Raw genomic sequence first — 17,134 nt, forward strand, 5'->3', positions numbered from 1 at the left:
GTTAAAGATACGGGCCAATATGTGGAACCTTTGTGATTATAAAGTGGGTCTCCTGTCTTCTCCTGTGTTGTCATCCACAGGAGAGTTGAGCAACTACATCATGAAAAGAAATGTTTCCAATGTTTCAGTTCAGTTGTAAATACACTTTCTTTCACATAAGCTCTGTTGGGCCGATAGAGTCGGCTCTGGCTTTTCCTGTGATGCAAGTTTTCATCATGAAATGGTGAAAGCAAGATAATTAATGTTATATTTTACCTGTCAGTACTTTTAATGGAGGATCTGTCTGGGAGGGAATGCAGTAATTTGGAGGGGGTATAATACAGACAGGAAGGGCGGGGGTCACTGCAACGCTGAAGGGAGAGGCCCGCTCTGAAAGGGATGCACTCAAATCCTTCTTCCATTACCGTTTCATCTGACGGACTGCGGTGTGTTGTATTTTATAAAAACGCCGGTATGACGTCAACGATTCAAACCAAAATTCTGTGAATGACATTATGTTGTTTGGAACTCATTATGAATTTCACATCTACCGACTCAGACAGCTGCGAATAGAAAATGACTGACATCAAAAATAGTTGTTAAGTTACAGCTGTTGCCTGTTAAGAGGAGGTTCCTCCCTTCACCACAGCTACTGAGTGTTTTTTTTTTCTCTAATAACTCTCCTTAGTTCAGATGTCTGAGCAGAGAAGTCGTTCCAGTGTGGGAGGATTTTACACAGCATCGTCAGGGGTTTGGGTTGGTAAAAATGTGCTGCCTCGCCCAGCTGTTAAAAACTGTCAACCCACCTACGCAAAACATTCCTATTAGTCTGTTGTTCAGTGGTCGGTTTTATGGGCCCAAACCGGTCTAAAGGATTTCCCTGGAAAACATGGAAAAGTTGAACATTTGTTTGGAATTAATGGGTCATCTTTGCTCCTCATGACTTTGGGTTCATTTGTCTGATGAGATGCTGATGTTCATCATAAAAAAAACACCTGTTGACATAAATGTGTTTATTTGACGATTTTTATGACAAAAAAATCTCAAACACAGCAGCATTTGCCATTTCAATTACATGTCCAAGGTAAAAACTTTACAAAAATAAATAGCTTAAAAAGGAAGCTGTAATAATAAAATAGCATGGTCCTTCACTGAAGGGATATAGGCCTAATACTTGATCTCTTTTGTTTTATAATATAATGTAAATTAACAACAGGAATGAAGAAATCAAATATACATAACAGAGTTTGAAAACAACTGTGAGGGTTTGCATAAGATGCATTAACAAATAAAAGTCTGAAAATGAATAAATCAATGTTATTTTTCATATACACGATAGATAGTATGCTAATAAGTTAACTTAGTAACAACACCTCCAAAGAATTTGTTGCATTGCAAATTATTTGTACTGCGATTCTTCTCAACTGGATCATAGTGCTCTGATATGGTAAAAAGCTAAAATCAAACTTTTGGTCAGGAACGACCGGTCACTATCTAAACTGAAAACTCAAATTCTAATCATTACAAGTAGTTGTACGTGTGTAGTTTGTTTTTAAAGATTTTCAATTCTAAAATATTGTCATGTTTAGCGTGAGTGAAAGGTTTTAGCTTCTTTGAAAAATGTTACGTTTCAGGATAAAGACACGATATCTTCTTCGTAATCACATTTTGGTATGTGTGCTTAGTTCAAATCAAAACAGAATCAAAACAGAAGCACATTGCCACAAGCCTTGAATCCCGACGCCTCGATCATGTGGACCGACCTCACGAACAGGTAACCGGCTCGATCAAAGCTTTATGGGGGATCGAATGGAGGTATATTTACACTGTGCCGGTGTTTGACAGCAGGTTTGGTGCCGTTGTTCCACTCCTGCTCTAAACGACAGCTAACTTAGAAAGACAAACCGCAGATCCCACCAAACTTCATCCATCAAGTTAGTTTCTATTAAAAACAGGACAAGGAAACTTCTTATTGTGGAGAAAACGCACACACAGCACCTTCATGTAGCATCTATACAAACATCACATGAGGTAGATTTCCATTGTTTCAAATTTCAATAGTGGTTGTTAAATGTCAACAAAAGATGACAAAGCAAAATTCAGGCGAATGCCCTGGATGTGACTCGATGTGACCAGATGGTAACATGGACAGATTCTGAGACAGTGAGTCTCTGGACACAGACCTACACAGCCACACAAAAAAACCTGTCATGATGTTTTTGGTCTCTTTGTTGTCATCCATTGTCATCATTTGGTGTCTCTCTTGTGGTTTTTCTTTGTCTCTTTGTATTGATGTTGTGTCTCTTTTTTGACATGTTGTGTCTCTCTGTCCAAAGTTTGTGCCACTTTGTGCTCATTTTGTCTCTTTGTAGTAATGTTGTGCCCCTCTGTGGTTAGTTTGTCTCTCCTTGTATTGTTTTTGTGTGTCTGTAGTTGTGTCCCTCGGCCCCTGAACCCAGTGTGGCTGTGTTCAGCAATCCATCCATGAGTTCACTGCAGTCCTGATCTTCATTAGCAGTCCTGGCTGAGACAGGCTCCGTAGACCGGCTCCGGGATCTTTTCGGGGTCACACTTCTCCGACTCGACGGTCTTCCCGGTGTAGTCTATGCAGAAGACGCTGCGGCGGCGCTCACCCTGACCACAAGTTCGCGAGCAGCTGGACCAAGGCCCCAACTGCCATATGGGACACGGCACGTCCCCGCAGGCCCTGATGTCCACGGGCTTCAGGTCTTTGTCGCAGTGGCTGGACAGGAAGCCCTTGCTGTCTTGGCATTCGACGTTCCTCCGGGACCATCCAGACCCGCAGCTCTTGGAGCACTCGGACCACTCGCCCAGGACCCACTCCGGCACACCGAAGGGGTGGATCATGTGCGGGGAAAGAGACGAACCCTTCCTGTCCTTGGACTTGTTGAAGGTCACGTCTCTCGGAATGAAGAAGGTATATTTAACCTTCGGCGGGTTGGCGTCTCCGGCGGTGGCCAGCAGCTGGATGGTGACGGCCTCCTTCAGCTCTCTGAAGCTCTGGATCCGCTCCAGAGTGGTGGAGGAGCCGCTGTACTTGAGCACGGCGCCCAGGACAGGGATGTCCTGCTCTACCGTGGACACAGAAAAGTTACCGTTGAGGATGTAGCCTCCGTTCTCCCTCTTTATGGCCAAGTAGTTCCCATCATGCTTAATCCCTCTGTGGCTTCGCTGCTTGATGTCGATGTTGGTGGCGCCAACGGGAATCGTCACTATGTCACTGTATCCATAACTGTTGGAGAGAAGAAAGAGTTTTTTATAGTTGGAAATTGATTGTTATAAAGAGAATACATTTTTTGTGACATTGTTTGTTCACTCTCTTTTAAATTCTTTTTACAATGTTTGATTTAAAAAGTGTCACCCTTTTGTTGGTTCTGCTTGGGTGTGTGTGTCGTTGCTTCAAAAATTCAGCACTGACACAAATCAGGAAGAGGCAGGTGAAGGAAGGTGAAGGAAGGAAAAGGAAAGTTTTCCTGCATGATATCAAATGCAGACAGCAGCACAGAGGGTGCATTTTTCAAGTGCACTTACTTCGCCTTGTTGTAGGAGCCTGTGATCTTCCGACAGGTGAGGCCACTCCCCCCACAGATGCCACATTTATCCAACCTCTTGTTGGACCCGATCACCTGGTCGCAGCCCGCCTTCACACACTGACCCTGGACGCACACTGACGTGGTGTCGGGGCCGCAGGTCGTCCCATCAATCACCTGCGACCACACAACAAGTTGGTGTTGATTCTATATTTCAGTTAGATGTTTTAAGCAGCTTTCACAGGAGTGTTTTTAGAAGGTCTTCCCAGATTCTGATCATGAAAGACCTCCAAAGTTCATACGGTTTTGTTCAAAGAGTCACTGGTGTCTCAGATACCGTACCTTGGATTCAAACACCTTGAACTCGCTGCTGCCTCTGGCCCTGCAGAACAGCTTACATCTGTCTCTGGGGGACACGCCGGCATATTTGGGGATCCACTGCTTCATGTTCCCGTTGAAGTCCAGGTAGTGGAGGCTGTTGTACTTCTCACACTGCTCTTCTCTGAAACTCTTCCCTGTAGGTCAGAAAAAAGGTTTTCTTAAACAGATCTGACGACAGGAAGCTCCAAAGTAAACTCAAAGTTTAGTCTAACTAACAAAGTCAAATAAAAACAGCTTGATGAATGAATGAATTCATCTGTTATATTTCTTTATCAGTTTGCAGTTTCCTGGATTTTTTGGATGTGTTCCTGCCAAAAAGCTTAATTACTTAATCAGAAATGTATTAACAGAAAATCTGATCCCAACAAATAAAATTGTGAATTTAATTAATCAAGTTGCATTAACTAGTTTCATATTTTCAGTTGAGAGAATATTTATACTTTATAAAACTACAAATTTTGATTTTGAATTACGATTCCACAGACATAATGATGACGACTAATGAATACAGTTGACATTAGACAATTTTTTGTCATTATTATTTCTGCCTTGCTGTGTAATTGATTTAAAAATAAAATCAAAATTAGCTCATATTAATACTTAAAATGATGACTTTACCATATTAATGTGTGCTTATTTAAATGGTGCAATATTACTTGAGTTAATTGTAAAATTGCAGTTGCAGCACTGACACACATATTTCTGCTAAGAGGCCAAACTGAAGTTGTGTTAGTGAAGGGAAATGATCGTCCACATTGTGTCTCCATCAGTCCACAGACTTCTGACTCTCACCCTCGCTGTTGTCGCAGGGCTGCGTGTTGCAGGACTGGTACTGCACTCTCTGCCCTTCACAGTACCTCCCTCCATTCTGGGGCACAGGTTCAGTGCACTCCCTGTAGGAGAACTCCACCCCACCCCCACACGTCCTGGAGCACTGCTGCCACGGCCCCCACGAGCTCCAGCCGCCGTCAACCACCACCTGCGGTAAAACACCAGCGAGAAAGAGAGGGAGGGGGAAAAAAGGAGCAGTCGGAGTATTTGGTTAGAGCTCGGTGCCAAAGGCAATCTGAGCTGAGCAGTCCAAACCACAGTCTGGGCTTCTGGGTTTGAGGCCGCACAGCGTGTTGGCGTGCCGAGCCTCAAGTCTCCAAATCTGTGTTGAAGTTCGGCACGCGCCTGCTGTGCGCCTCTGCCATGTTCCCGCCACATGTGTCATTCACTGCCAGCAGAACCTGCCATGCTGGAAGTGTGTGTGTGTGTGTGTGTTTACAGAGTGGATATGGGTGTGTTTGCTGTCTTGTGTGTCTTTTCCAGATGTTTTATGTGTTTGGAGCAGCTAATATAATTCATAATTCATTACAGGAGAAGTTATTAAGAGAATCAGTAAAAGAAAACAGAGTGCAAATGTTCTTTAAGGAAAAAGCTGCATTCATGTAATTCTACTTAAAACTGCACACAGCTAGAAGAAAGCCTTGACTCTGCAGAGCTTTTTATTCACTTCTTCTTCTGTGGTTAAAATCTGAAAGGTTTTTGTTTTGGGGGATTTGTATCAATGCACTGATACAAATAAATGTCAATAATGTGAATAAAACAAATCTTATTCACGTTCAACTGCAACGTTCAGTGGGGTCAAACAAACAGGGCAGGTACCAAAAGTTTCTCATTTCTTTGAGAAAGATCAGATTTGACCATAAAAAACTCCCTTCCCATCACATTCCTCTATTTCAGCAGGAATGAAGTCCCGATTGTTTTGAGGAGGAAAATTCAAACCTACAGATTTTAAAGCCGGGCAAACAGCTAATTTAAGAAGACTGAGGCTTGATGAAACATGTTCAGGCTTAGGGCACAGAACTCTGCTGACAAGTTTCATCATTAGTTTGTTCTGCTCAAGGTTGATGTAGGCGTGCACCTCAAAGGAAGTGACTCATCAAAGCCTGAAGGCAGTTCATAGTAGTGAGTCTGCAGAATCCTTACAAGGTCGCCACGATTCACATGGAGTTCCAGGGTTGTTCAGTTTGTGTGGTGACTTTGTTTGCATTCACAAGAATCTGAAAAAGTTCCTGGTTGTTGTGCTCATCAGCTACATTTATTCCTAATGTGATTTGATTTGACAGAGTCCACAGTCTCGTTCTGGCCTCTGCAGTTTTAGTCACAGTGTTTCTGCCCTTTAAATCCAAAAACGACCTCCTTGTTTAACTATGATCTCTCTCCCATAGCCAAGTATGGAAACACCATCAGTGGAAACGCAGAGAGAGAGTTTAATACAAAAAAAAAACAACAAAAACACATGAACACGAGCCCTGTCATCCTCTTGCTCACATTGTTATCGTGTTGTTGTTGAAAGATAAAACAGTTTCCAGTTTTATTTTAGTTCACTCCTGTTGGTCATTGCCACAACACCTGCTGTCTCTGATAAGCTCTGAAATTGGAGCTGCACAATTCATTAAAAATAGTCAAAATCTCAATATGCTCAAAGTGCTCCAAGTGCTCTACTCATCAAACAAGAGCTGCTGTTTTTGTGTGAAGGTAAAATGTTGTGTGTTGTTAGAACCATAAGTGTTGTGGTTTTAACTATGCATGCACATGTTGGTACAAGAGCCAACAAATGTTATCATTGTTCACATTTTTTTAGCGTGAAAATTCCAACTCAAGTTGTATCGCACCTTCAATATGTGCCAAAAATCTGGTTCAGTCATGCAGCTGAATATTACAGAAGCCAGATCGGGTGTGCGGGATATTACAATTACAATAAGTGGCCAATGAACGAAAGTCATAAACAGCTCACAAGGCCGAAGCAGCTGAACGCCTGAGTCTGAGAGTTACATTAAGAGGAGTTTCATTCTTATTTCTTCTCATATTGAAGCCGGTTAGTTTTCTTACCAGCGGCTTCATCACCTCATGGGTTGACAGGCAGGCTCCGTGGAGGCAGGTCCCGTTGGAGCCACAGGGGGTGCCGTCGGCCCAGGGCAAACTGCCGTTCTTGGTGGTGCACTGAGGCATCCCGTCCTCCTGACACCACAGCTGGCTGCAGACGTCACTGTCGGAGGTGTTGGGGCAGTGGATGAACTCCTCTCCGAAGGTCTGCTGGCACTGCTGGTCCAGGCTGTACTTGGTGCCTGGAAGCTCTCTGGGTAAAGGTATGGCGCTCTCCAGGACGTCCAGCAGACAGTCCCCTGCAGTTGATACACAACCACATATGAGAGTGATTATATTGTGGTTTGTGGAGACTCTGAGGTTGACAATGGCAGCGCTGGGACAATAGTAAAAGTGTTGCTCTTTGTGTGTGGCATGACAACAGTGGAAAACTATGCGGGGAAAGTTGTGTCCTGCCTATAAAAACTAATAATTTAAATTTAACTAATGCAGTGCACTTTTACAGGCTCTGAATCTGGATGTTTGACAGCTATTCCAAATCTGAAGCTCTTCATTGTTCCACAAATGACTCTTTATTACAGTCAATAAGCTCTTGTCTGGAGCTGTCGATGACATCTGTGGGTCGGTATGAACATTCTCAGCCACATGAGTTTTCGTTGGGAGACATTTTCCAACTGATAAAGAACATATTTTGCTGACACCAGCTGTTGCTTTTGGCCGAGGAGGTGGAGAACAGGAAGAAGTCCATAGTATGACTCAGTGGGAAAGAAGGTTCACTGATAGGTCTAGCACAGATACAAACAATACAAGATGCATGACATGAGGCGGGAAAAGGGAGCGGCGGGGGAGAGACGGAAGCACAAAGGGAAAAAAAGGTTGTGGGAAGATTTCTGTAACCAACCAAGTCAATTTGAACGGCAGGGGTGAGGGTTTGAAAAAAAAAAAAAAAAACGAAGAAGAAGAGCATGTTTTATTCATCTCTAAATCGGTCACAGGCCAACGTCTGGTCGTCACATGAGAAATATCTCCTACCGTGCCCGTTGTCGAAGAACTCAGTGATGTAGAGAGCGCTGCAGGGAGACCAGGGCGCCGTCTTATTGAGGCTGACAAACAGAGGAGCCATCAGGTAATGTCCCCCTAGATCCCCAAACAACCTCTCGCAGGTCTTGGAGTCGTCATGAGGCATACTCAACACGTGACCTGCAGGACGGGAGGACGTGACATCAGACAACAGTTTTTATATTGTTGCTGCGGCCGGCCCACCCACATGACCAGAAGCGTGACCTCACCCAGCTCGTGTGCAGCTGTGTAGGCAGCTTGCAGGCCGCTGTCCTCGATAACCGAGCAGCTTCTCTTGGGGTCGCACATCGTGCCAACATCGGCCACACCCAGCGTGTCACAGCTCTTCTGTCCACAGATGTTCTGAAACACACACACACAAATACTGAAAATGGAGCTGAAGATGATGTAAGCTTTGAAAAGCCTGACATTCACATTAAAACATGTCAATTTTCGAGCCAGAATGTCTCAAAAAGTGAGAAGCAGCGGACTGGCCCCTTTAATTCACAATACAACCTTTTCAGATTATTTAAAAGTTACAGTTACAGAAAATAATCGAGGTTGTTGTAAAGAAAAACTATTTGTTTTCCAAATAAACATTATTGCTGTCAGAAATGAAATACCACTGGGTTTATTATTTCGTCCAGTTTGGACTGGAATCTGGTCCGTGGTTTCCTAATTTTAAGGGCTGCATCGTTCAGAGGACGGGCCAATGACGGACGAGTGAGGATTTCTCCTTCAAGCTACCCTTTTCCTTGACAACTGGCCAGAAATACTGGAGATTTTTCACCATTAGCAAAGAGCAATCCTCAGGCTCTGCTGCCGTGTTTTTTTCATTACAGATGTGCACTGAATCCTGGGATAGGTTCTGCCACGAAGGAGCCTCATGTTTCCCAGGACACATCCGAAGATGCATATGAATGAGTCCTGAAAGCGAGAGAGCCCAGTCGGCCTGAATGCTGCCTCCAAAGGATGCGACCTTTGAAATTAGGACGCGTCTGATTGTCGGCGATGTTGCAGTGTAAAATACCTCACGACTCCCACCTGCACACAATAATTCTTATTTGCACGCTGACGCCTCTCAGGATGCAGAGCTGGATATTAGCTCCAGTGATGGTTTTGTATTGAAATAAAGTTTTAATGTAAAACAGCTCCTTGTGTGCTAAAGGCTGTTCAACAATGAATGCTGCTAATGATTTCCAGCCTCTCTGTGTCTGATGTGTTTGGAGCTTCAGTTGGTGACTGACGGAGGAGCAGAATTACGGCTTTGGATGGAAAATTTATCATGTTGTTATGGCTGTAATTTTCCAGAGTATGAAAAGGCGTGCAGTCGCTTTTGATGATCCTGCCTGTCTGATCAATGACCCTGATTAAATCCTGTGTTGATGCAGTTTGTCAGAGTGATGCTAACACATCTGGCAGATAATTGGCATATCTCAGGGAAAGGGCAGGATTTTCATACAAGTTGATATTTGAAATATGCTTCTTCTGCTGAAGTTAACTGTGTGGATTTTAATCTGCATTTCCTGAAACACAAAGGTCATTTCTTGTTACTTAAAGAGCCAGGTTTTTCATTCTCGCTGATAAGCTTGATTGATATTGATATTGATACAACTGATATTGATTCTCGCTTTTCACATTAGTTGGACAGATGTGTGTGTGCCACAAACACATTCACCTCTAAATTTTATAGGTTTCCCGCTAACTTGGATATTTAAGTGTAAATTTCCATGTATAAGCTGCTACGGCAGCATGGAAAAGAGTTTTAATAACATCTTGCTGTGCACTAAACCAATTTAGTTTATAAACAGTAAAATCTATTCATTACCTCATTAGCACATTAGCCTTCAACTAATGCTGATTATTGTAAATGTTTATAGGATCCAAATGCCATAAAAAACGTTAAATATTTATTTGTTTATCAAAGCACCACATGCCAGCAGGAGGTGGTGTGTGTTATTTGAGTGGAGCTGTGGTCAGGATAAAGTCTTCATCTTCAGGTAAATGACCCAACAAACAGACGTTACTTTCCCTTCAGCCCTGATCGACAAGAGTACTGAAGTAATAAGTAGTAAATGACAGTGTGAGGCGGTGAGGACATACCAGGGAAGATGAGATGCTGCCCACCATCAGACTTTAAGTACCCCGACCTGCTGCAGGGCCGCCTAAATAATCAGCAGTGACTTCCCCTCAGAATCAGGAACCAGAGCTGCGTACACTCTTAATTTCTGAGCTGCTGCCAAACAGCTTTAATGTCATGGAGCACTAAAACTTTCCACTGAAACTCAAACAAAGCCAGACTTCTGGTGGATCCAATTATATCACTCAATCCAGGTTAAGAGGAATCACATCAGTGGAGCTTTGCTGAGCAGAAGCAGCACAAAGAAACAACAACAACAATAAATGGAAGCTCAGTGACCACTAGCTTCTGAGATGTCTGGCAGGGCAGACTGCTGAAGAGTTAAAGACATCATTCTGTCATATAATAAATATAGCAAGTGCTTTTGCAGCTGTGAGCGACTGGTATATCAATCAGGGTGAACTTTCACTGTATGTTTACTGTATGTCCAGTTGTTTTTCTGTCCTTTTTAAAGAAACAAATCAAAAACACTTTGCTCAGTGTTTCCGTCGTAAAACACAGCAAATAATTATCTGCAGGTGTCCGGAGCAGTCCGGAGCTGTGGTGCGGGAAAATTGATAGTGTTGTCCACCAGAAATCTTCCCCCATTTGAGGAGAAGACGTTTGGATGTGTGGGACGGAGACGGACGCGTCCGTGGCTTCGCTTCAGCCCCCCCCCAAAAAAATAAATAAATAAAAATACCCACAAGGCATAGCCCTCTGTGATTCAAAACACATCTGGACTTGGAGCGGCAGTTGAACGCAGCCCAGCGTGTTTGTACACCACGTTCCACAACAGCATCTGTCACTCATGTATGCAGACACACACAGTTGGATGTGTCGGTCAAAGCACAAGCCACAAATAGTACAGACACAAACACACACACACATGGAATAAAACCACAAAAATGCATGACAAAAATTTTTCCACTACATGCGACAGATCTGGAGTTTCACATCAGCCCTCTCTTCCAACTGCTGGAGTTCATGGCATACATTTTCAACTGTAACCCGGCCGTGCACTCAACTCCTGACCATTTATAGGGGCTTCGTCACGTCTGTGCTGATTGGTGGGGGAATTAAAGTTAGCCACCTTCTACATTTCAAAGCTTATCTCTGCAGAAATGGAAAAAAAGAAAACAAACCAGGCTGGCACTGATGAAGCGTCAACAATAACTCGACAAAATCTGATTTCTCCTTGTCCAGGGTCAGATTATCATCTTAATGCCGTTCAGGATGGGCCTATAAACATCGCCCTGCAGCTCCGATCAGTCAGAAATGTGTTGCCTGCCTGATGTGTTCTCACATGCACAGATGAAAGACAGCAGCAGAACTAACCAGTCACAGTTTAAACCCTAAAGTCTTGTGAATTTATTTCCTGTCTAATCTTCCACAAAGACGTTTTTTGATATTCTCCCTGCTTGGACAAGAGTAAAACTACTGCATTGCCAAAATCACTTTCTTTATCCAGTCATCCTCATTAAAAAAAAAAATCTAAACTCACACATGTTCCTGAGTCACTACACTCCCAATGACATCAGCTGGCCCTCTAGCAAAGGGCTTCACCTTCCCTATCTCTCCCACCCACATCACCAGCAAACCACCTCTAAAACTTCACCTGTGTTGCTATGAAACTTTTGGCTTTGAGGAATTGTTTTGTGGTTGAGTGTGATGCCTGTTAAACCACAGCATGTGCTGCAGCTGGCCTGACACTAAAATCCACCGGGGCTTAATTCATGACTCATCCATGATGCGTTATTGCTCTCTAGGTGGAGGACAAAATATACCACACTTTCATGGATGGGAGGATTTTGAATCGTACATATAGCTTCATGCTCCGGAGAGGAGATTGATTAGCGTGACTGTTGTCTCTCTTTTACAGGCTGACAGCAGTGTTTCATTATTTTTTACAATTCCTCTGTGTCTTCCACTTGGACTCCACAAGTAGTTTTGCCAAAACTAAATTGACTGTTGCAACAAACAGAAACAATAACAGCGAATTTGAATTTTGTTTCTGGTTATCCCATATTCACTCTCTTTTAGCAAAAATTCCACAATAAAACCTGTCATGAATGTGGGATTCCTCCCAGATCCAGTCTCGGGCCACTGATGTTCTACATTTGTAAAAAAATGACATCAAATTCAACTGGAGGTTAAGGAGATTTCAACTATGTCTTTGTAAAACTTAAAAATTTTGTCATTTTGCGTATGGTCTGGTATCAAGAATCAGCTGAAGTCACCACTGAAAGTTCTGATTAAAAAAAACATATATAAAGCAAGATGTTTTGCACAAACTCTGACAAATGTTTTACATCACTTGTTTACAGCACTATATGCAGATGATGCTGGGCTTTACTGCAGAGCCCGAGGTAACCGTTCCGCTGCCATAAACCAGCTCTGTGCTTCGCCCCCTCACCTCTCTGGTGAACAACATGGCCGTGTCATAGTGCTCTGGATGTCTCTGGCTTGGTGGATTGAACAACTGCTGCCAGGAGCAGAAATTCCTCAGAGCCACTCCTCCGTTGCTGGACACCTCCGGGCCGACGTCCTCGTCCTCCACGACCAACATCTTCACCACCACCAGGTTGACTGAGTTCTTTATGCTGGGGTGCTTGTACAGCTGGGCTGCCATGGACATCAGGGTCATGATGTAGTGCTATGGAGAGATGGGACATCTATAAACATCATTCCCATGACCACAATCTTCAATTTACAGGATATTTAAAGAGTTAAAGAAGGAGGAGTTAAAGCCAATGGGTGATGGTCACCCAATTACACTGGCAAGCTGACTTTTCTTCACGTCAGAGGTCAATAATACTTTATTTTTTGGTAAAGACTTGTTTTCTTTGGCAGCCAAGAAATTAACTAAACTGGACATTTCTGCCTCCAACAGACTCTCTAAATAAAATATTTATGCTACAATATAGATATACCCAAAACCTACAACACAGCAGCTCTTTTTAGAAACATAAATTAAATGAACAATTTTATGACTTTAGTCAGGCGAAGTTCATACTTTTTAAATTGTGTAATTTCACTTAAAATTAACTGTGTGGCATCCAACATTTAGTCAGATAAACAGCTGCAGCTCATCCAGAATGCCTGCTACAGTTTTAAACAGAACATAGAGATCTGAGCATATTGCACCCTTTCAAAATGTTCACACTGCTCCCAGTCAGTCACAGAATGGATTTTAAAACCCTGCTACTAATTTACAAATCAAAGAACAGTTTGGGACCAGAATACATCTTTGATATGCTTGGACAATATAAACCTCGCAGGACTCTCTGATCCGTGGACTCTGGTCAGCTGGTCCAGACCAGAGCCCTGACTAAACATGGAGAAGAGGCATTTAGCTTTTATGCTGCAAACAAGGTGAACAAACTACCAGTGGAAGTTAAATCAGCATCAAATGTTGATACTTCCAAATCCAGGTTTAAAATGTATCCAAACAGCTGCATATTGGTTTCATTATTTTAGGGTTTTAGGACTTTGATGTGATGCATGTCACTGTTCTTACTCTCTCTGTATGTATGTAATGCCCTATATAAATAAACTCGCCTTGCCTCGTATATTTAAAGTAAAAATAAAGGTAAAAGAACCCAGTGGTGAAGAATGTGCATTGCACTGTAATACAGCGATGGTCACATTTATCAAATCTCACTCACTAGAGGGCGCTAACATAAACATGGGGGCATTTCTAGAGTAAACACTTTGACTTTACAGCAAGACGTCCCATCAAAATGTAAATATCTACCACTTTGGTGTTTCACCTGTAGTTTTTTTATGGCTTTATAATAAAACAATTATGATTCAAAGGACTGAACTGAAGCTGTAGCTTCACTACACTGCAACATGAGGATGTTTGGCATTGCTTGGTCATCACATTTTTTGTGTTGTTGTATATGGATGAAATACTTTGATTTTTCATGTTTTTGTTATTGCAATGAAGAATATGTGTTTGGTTATTACATGTCAATAAAATTAAAACTTTTAAAGTTACTAATTACATTTTTTCTTTCATTTTCCCTCCATTTCTACCTCTGAGGCTTCCAGTGCAGCTCGAAAAAGAATCTCCAAAGGAAAGTTTTCGAGGGTTTCAAACCAACCCTAGTTCTCCCCCACCGACATGCTTCACTGGGACTGCATGAATTTTACATGACAAAAATTTGTTGGACACTCTCTTGTACTTGGAACCAGTGTCAGAAAAACTAAGCCAAAAAGCTTGCTGATAGAAGAGTTGGCCTAAGATGGTTTTGTTCCCTGCAGTTGTTTGTGTTGTGGGAGGTAAGGAAGGGCAGTGTTTCCTCAGAGCTGTTTCGGTTTTGTGTTTTAGTGGTGGGCTCATAAATCTAATCTAATCTGTGTGTTAAAGGGGGGTTGGGATTGTGCCATGCTGGGTAGTGTAAAATCCACCTGCCTCTGGGAAACCGCTTTTTTTCCTCGGATGACATTCTCTCCTGGAAGGATTTTTCCACATGTGCGGCACACACACAAACAGAGACGTGTTGACTTTTCCACTTAGAAACATCTATGCTCATAGAAAAGCAGGCTTACACGAATGAACGTTTAAATAAACCTGTTAAATTTCGTCCACTTGGTTGCCTGTGACTTTCTGTGGTTTAAGGCTGAGTGTTTGGCAGCTGAGGAGCTTCTTAAACACAAACAGACAAGAGCTTGGCTGCTGCAGATGGTGGCAAGATCATGGACTGTCCTACTTTTTTTAAGTAAATATTATAACCAGGACTGATATTAGTTCTGGAGGATGACTCTGGGAGTTCTGCCATTTACAGCCACCCTCTGTTAACGCTGTAGAATTTAAATACTGGATGTTTTCAGTATAACTGACCGTGTTCAGTGGATTTATAAGATGGAGCAGGACAAACATTGGAGGTCTTATGAACCTTCCCTGGATGATGCTGAAGATTTGATGCCAAATCGTGACCAAGTTCGGAGGAATGCGCTTCAGCATTGCTTGCATTTCTGTTCCCTGACCTCTTTCTCAGCCTGGGGAAAACAGTTTCCTCCCATTCGCCCCCTGCATCAACATTTTTATGAGGCAGTAAAGAAAAAACAAATCTATCAATTGATATTTCCTAGGCTATGAATCTTGCTTCAGCAGAAGGAGATGTTGGAAATAAAGAAGAGAGGAGACAAAAAGAGACAGGACGTTTATGCGGCAGTTAAACTGAGGTGTGTTTAGGTTTCTAAATCAGGAGGTGTGCAGGAAACAATGATTTCATGTCTGACCTTTATTTCATCTCCATAGAAGTAGGTCATGGTTGAGTCAGCCACCACCAGGGTCTCTATGAACCGTGGCGCAGAAACAAAGCGCCTCCGGCGAGGTTCCCTCTGTGCGTCATCGCCGTGCGTAAAACTTTCCCCATCGTGCTGCTCGGCCGCGTGGGCAGGCGGGAAGGGAACACCGGGGCTGTCGGTGAGCGTCCTCCTCCTGATGACATGCAGCTGCTCGGCAGAGTCCGGGCCCAGGCTGCCGCCGAGTTTGGGCTCGATCAGGTACTCTGTGCCCTCCGATATGAAGGAGCCAAAGATGCCGGAGCACAAACTGACCGCCACAATCGAGTTCTGATCGCCGTCCACGTTCCCAGAGTAAAAGCAGCTCCTCAGATGCCCCTCTCCGTCCTCCGTCTGGCTCATGAACCTCCGGAGATCAGCCTCCGGGGCAGATCCTGAGGCACCTGAGGCGCTGCGTAAAGCGCCAACATCTCTGGCTCTGATGCGCTGGATGGTGAAGGAGGGCGCGATGAAGCTGGTGTCTGGGATCAGGGTTAGAGTCAGCTCCTTCCCAAACGCGCTGAGGACAAACCTCGGCTGCTCTTCGCTCCTTTTCCAAAAGCGCCCGCCGACTCTTAACCGAACAGGTACAACATCCTCTGATTCAAACGGAGCCCGGAGCGCCGCGTTCATTACGCACATGGACAACAAGATGAGGCGCAAGGTGGGACTCATCTTCTGCAGCAGGCTCATCATACAGTACGTCCTTTATCTGCGGAAAGTGTCGCGTCCTCTCAGATAAAAAACAAAACAAAACCAAAGTCAGATCTGTTGAAACGAAAAGGCAAAGTTCTCCTGCTGTCTGTCGGTTCTAATTCCCAAAGCCAAGCTGAGTCCTGTTGTAGCTCTCAGCAGCACCGCTGCAGTCTGGACACATCGGTGGTATTTATACTTTCTGCTCTTCCTTGGACATGAGGGGGTTTATTTTTGATATTGGAAATTCTCCTCCCACTCGCACTTCAGGAGAAATAAAACGGGTCCAATGAGAATAGGTCGACACTCCCACCTTCCGAAATAGCCTGACAACCGCGTTCCTATTATTAACCCAGCGGGCTATATGGCAGCGACAGGACATCAATACTATGCATAGCTGGAAGTCCGCAACTCGGAGTTATTTCGGAATCACACACACACACACACACACACACACACACACGGCGATCTGCTTTATCCTCGCACAAAAGACCAAGTGCTGTGTGTGAGAAAGGTGTAATCACATTAGTAGAGCCTGGCTAGAACAACAGCACAGTCACAATATGTTATATAATACTATATTACAAAGTTTTTGACTAAACATGGAGAAAATTTACAATTAAGGGATATGATCTTTACCCAGAAACATTTTAAGGGCTATTTATTAAAACCACACCGCAATGAAAAGGAGAAAATTGTCTCAATAAACTTTTAGTCCTGATAGAAAATGTAAAGTTTAAATATTGACTTTAAACTCCTCCACAGTGCGGCCCAAAGTGGAGGACTTGATTCAGACCGTCTGCCGGTAAATCACGAGCATCTATAATAAATCAGATTTGAACAGGGAAGCGCAGATTATGGCGCAAACCGGCAGATGGAGCCAGAACATAACGGACTCGGACGCACCGGAGCGCCATCAGATCTCAGGCGCAAACAGGTGTCGCTCTTTGCCTTGTTTCCAGTTTGAGTTTTCCCCCAATTTCTCATCTGCAGCGTCAAGATGTGCAGAAGAAAAACACGTTCCTTAGTGTGTCAGCGTTTGTGATGCATTTAATAAAACTGTTAAGTCTGGTCTTTGGAGTGACACGTTTTTTTTTTCTTTCTCTCAAAAACAAGAAACAAGAAGAGGGAATATTTCTAAATGTGCCTCTTTGGAAATGTGTGTTGAGGTCATGGAGTTAAA

General features: G+C 43.4%; 1 protein-coding gene across 1 annotated transcript; it reads right to left on the reverse strand.

The window, feature by feature from the left end:
* Positions 1-984: 984 nt before the first annotated feature.
* On the reverse strand, positions 985-16,128 carry LOC115052716 (A disintegrin and metalloproteinase with thrombospondin motifs 8). Its single transcript, XM_029516997.1, has 9 exons — positions 15,214-16,128; positions 12,380-12,619; positions 8,075-8,207; positions 7,818-7,985; positions 6,792-7,084; positions 4,704-4,890; positions 3,873-4,045; positions 3,532-3,707; positions 985-3,232 (listed from the first exon to the last, which is right to left on the reverse strand). The coding sequence occupies exons 1-9, from the start codon at positions 15,952-15,954 to the stop codon at positions 2,491-2,493; spliced, it is 2,853 nt and encodes a 950-aa protein (XP_029372857.1). The 5' UTR covers positions 15,955-16,128; the 3' UTR covers positions 985-2,490.
* Between the last annotated feature and the right edge of the window lie 1,006 nt (positions 16,129-17,134).

Source organism: Echeneis naucrates, chromosome 13 (genome assembly GCF_900963305.1).
Source record: "Echeneis naucrates chromosome 13, fEcheNa1.1, whole genome shotgun sequence".
Classification (NCBI taxonomy): Eukaryota; Metazoa; Chordata; class Actinopteri; order Carangiformes; family Echeneidae; genus Echeneis; species Echeneis naucrates.